This window comes from Trichoplax adhaerens, genomic scaffold, assembly GCF_000150275.1.
Source record: "Trichoplax adhaerens TRIADscaffold_55 genomic scaffold, whole genome shotgun sequence".
Lineage (NCBI taxonomy): Eukaryota > Metazoa > Placozoa > Uniplacotomia > Trichoplacea > Trichoplacidae > Trichoplax > Trichoplax adhaerens.
In genome coordinates, this window is record NW_002060995.1 from 12309 (window position 1) to 15879 (window position 3571).

The following is a 3571-nucleotide window of genomic DNA, read 5'->3' on the forward strand; positions in this document are numbered from 1 at the left end:
TTAGAAATGAAGTTTGATATATTTTATAGTTAACTCGTTGATTTCATAGCGCTTTGTAAGGGAATCATAGGGTAAATTGTGTCTGAACTTTGAATGATTTTTGTTTTCTTAAATGGTGCAAAGTAGTTTTCTAAAATGGATCTTAAGAGCGATTGGTTAGTAAATATTTAGTTTTAAATACCTCTGACGGCTCTACGAAGCCTATAAATGATAGCGCAATTAGAATATTTAAGAGGAGAGTAGAAGATTATTTTGAAGAACTTGTTGAATTTAAAAGGCCTTTGGGGTCGAATTGTCGTAAGTTAAAACGTTCTTCTTTTTGAAAGGTTGTTTGGCTATTGACAGTTTTTAAGCCTGTCACTTATTTTATTAATACTTAAATTTAAGCATTTGTAAGGTTGTTCGGTTTATACTTCTCTCCATTTTTTTTGTAATAAATTGTTGTTCGATTATTTCCCCAAATTTTATTTGGTATCAAAGTTTCGTTAAGTCGACCGGAGTGCAACAAAAGTAGAATCAAAGTTTGCTAAAGTTTTGTAGCTTGATCTCTACACTTTTCATTTCATTACATGTTAAAAATAAATTATTTTATTATGATAAGGGAAACATTAAATCCAGACTTTATTTAATGTAGTTTTCACGTGGGAAGCGATTGCCTTACTCCGATTGCCTATGAAAAAGGAATAATAACGTCTAAGCAAATATTTAAATTAGCTGTTAGTTAAATAGTATCTCTTAGATGAGGTAACTTTGATGCTATAATATTAATAGCTTCCTATTGCCTTTTTTATGTAATCCATTTTCAGGAGAAATTTGGCTACCATTTTAATTTACTTGATATTGGCGGAGGTTTTACAGCTTTTTCAGCCCTAGAAACGACCTTTGCGAAGGTTAAGTATATAAAATTTAATATAGCATCGATTAACAGATTTTTTATTTGACTTTACAATGTGAGAAATTCTAAATTACAAATATGTGTTTCCAAATTTTAGGCAGCTGCAGTTATTAGTAAAGCATTACAGAAATATTTCCCTCCGGAGTTGGGTGTTAGAATTATTGCTGAACCAGGTTATTAGTTTATAATATAGCACATAGTTCCTTAATTCTATATAATGCGCTAATTTTTGATCCATTTAGAAGTCATCCTTGAATTTGGAGGGAAAGGATAACGATGCCAGGGAAAGATAAAAACATGAACGGAAATATGTGGGGGTAAATAAGGTTACTCAAAAATATGACCGTTGCTGCGGACAGTTAAAAGATTTTATTAAAGCTAAATTGAGCAGATCGCGGCCGATCTGCAACGGAACTTGTTGCCAAGAACTATTTATAAATGTTTGTGAATGTTGTTTTTGAAGGGGAAGAGTTAGGAAACTGTTTTCTCAACTCTATCCTAGCTATCCATATCATTGTTAATAGCTGTACTGTAAACTATAGCGTACACTGTACGGTACAGAAATGCGAAGTATAGGGGCGATATTCGATAGTCCCTGTCCCTGCTGTACAAAAATGCAAAGTGCAGGGACGGTACTTGATACTTTTCTGATGTGTATTAGAAAAGTATCCAGTAGTCTTTGCTATTTGTACGCATTTAACCTTCGCGTTAGCGGCAATCTATCGCAGATAAAAACAATCACATATGACCAAAGGTAAATACGAAAGAAAGCAGGGCTTTCCTTCAAAGGCATTGTTATTATCTGAAAATCAAAAGGTTGGGTATACAGTAGTTACTAAAAACAAGATATGACATCTCATTGGCTAAATAGATATCCAGCAGCGTCATTATTAATAACTACACAGCTGCTCCATATAATTATTAGATTTGCATATAATTAATAGATTTGCAGCCAAAATTTCTGTAAGTGTACTTGCATAACGTTCCGTTAAATATACGCTAACAGGTTCAAATGTAGAAATGATCTTGCGCAGCTATCGCTATGGCCTCTCAGTCATAATTTTCAATTGTCAGTTCCATTAAAAGTGAATAAAAGTGATGCCCACTGCAATACCGAAAGTCATTTAGGCAAATCCTATGTGGATATTGACTATGTAATTTATTAGTGTCATAACAAGGGTATGCCGCAGTAACAAAACAGTTCGTAAGTCAACAGTATGTTACAGGTTAACTATGTTAGTAAACCGTATGCTAAAATTTAGTACATATATTTAATGGAACGTTATACAAGTACACTTACAGCTCTTTTGTAAATTTCCAACTTAAAATTTTGGCTGCAAATCTAATAATTCATTGCACCAGCTGTGTAGTTATTTATAATGACACTGCTGGATATCTATGTTAGCCAATGAGATATTTTGCTAGCTGTACCCATAAATTTAGTATGTATATTTAATGGAACGATATGCAAGTACACTTACAGATCTTTTAGTAAATTTCCAACTTGAAATTTTGACTGCAAAAGTAATAATTATATGCAAATCTAATTATTATATGCAGCAGCTGTCTAGTTATTAGCAATGACACTGCTGGATATCTATTTTAGCCATTAAGATATCATTTCTTGTTTTTTGGTAGCTATAACCAGATAGTTGCATAGAATTCAGCAATATCGTCGATTTTCCACTCTTTGCAAGTGGCCTTAGTGGGTGACGGATTCACTTTCAAACGTCGTCCAGTCTCAACATTAACTTTAAAATTATAGGCATGACTTGTATAGTAATCCTACGCTGACTTAATCATACAGTAATTCTACTAAAGATTGTAACCTTGATCTTAATGAATTGAAGGAGAAGAATAGTCGAAAATAGCATACCGTCCATTAAGGTCGTGAATATTTTTCTTGAATTGACACACTATCCATCCATCTTTTCGTAGACTTTGACACGTGTAGCTCATCTATTCAATTCAATAACGCCATCAGGATGGAACGTGTGGAAATCGTACCTAATCTATCCCTACAGGAACTCATTGAAAAGAAAACGACAGCGATGGACCAACAAGTAAACTTATCATAATTGACCTGATAGTATCAATGTACTAGATTTCATGTTCAATTAACTCGTACGGAAAATCATTTCATATTCCAAATGAAGAGCACTATCATAAAAGTGAATTGTTGCTATGAATTAATCGCTGCGTTTTGCAGACATCCTTCATCCATTCAAAATTGTTATTATTATTAGAGATATTTCAATTTTTTCCTTATTTTTTACCATCATCATTACTCTTGTCAAGAGAAGAACAACTTTTTCGCATCTAGTTCTAAAAATGTTTCTGAATTATATTTTTCTACAATCATCATTACTCTTGTTGTCAAAAGAAGAACAACATTTTCGCGTCTTATATAATTCCTACTTTTATTGTGAATCTACTTGTGCTCATAATATTTATATTTACTCCACCCTTTAATGAAAATGCTTCTATTAGTTTAAGGACGATTCATTCATGTTAGTTAACATCGGCAATATAATAGAACGATATCGTGAGGTAATAATGTTTTCGGTCAATATTTGCCTAGATACGATAAAATTAATTAGCAGTAACATTCAAGTAAGAGATAGTATATAAATAGATAGTCAAAGTAGTGATTTTTCTTATTAACATGTGATAATA

The 3571-nt window shown here is 32.4% G+C and overlaps 1 protein-coding gene across 1 annotated transcript; it reads left to right on the forward strand.

Moving 5' to 3' along the window:
* Positions 1-632: 632 nt before the first annotated feature.
* On the forward strand, positions 633-1076 carry TRIADDRAFT_34166 (uncharacterized protein; the record flags this gene model as incomplete). Its single annotated transcript, XM_002118386.1, has 3 exons — positions 633-716; positions 807-890; positions 993-1076. Coding segments are annotated over 3 exons (252 nt in total), but the record flags the coding sequence as incomplete, so codon positions are not given.
* Between the last annotated feature and the right edge of the window lie 2495 nt (positions 1077-3571).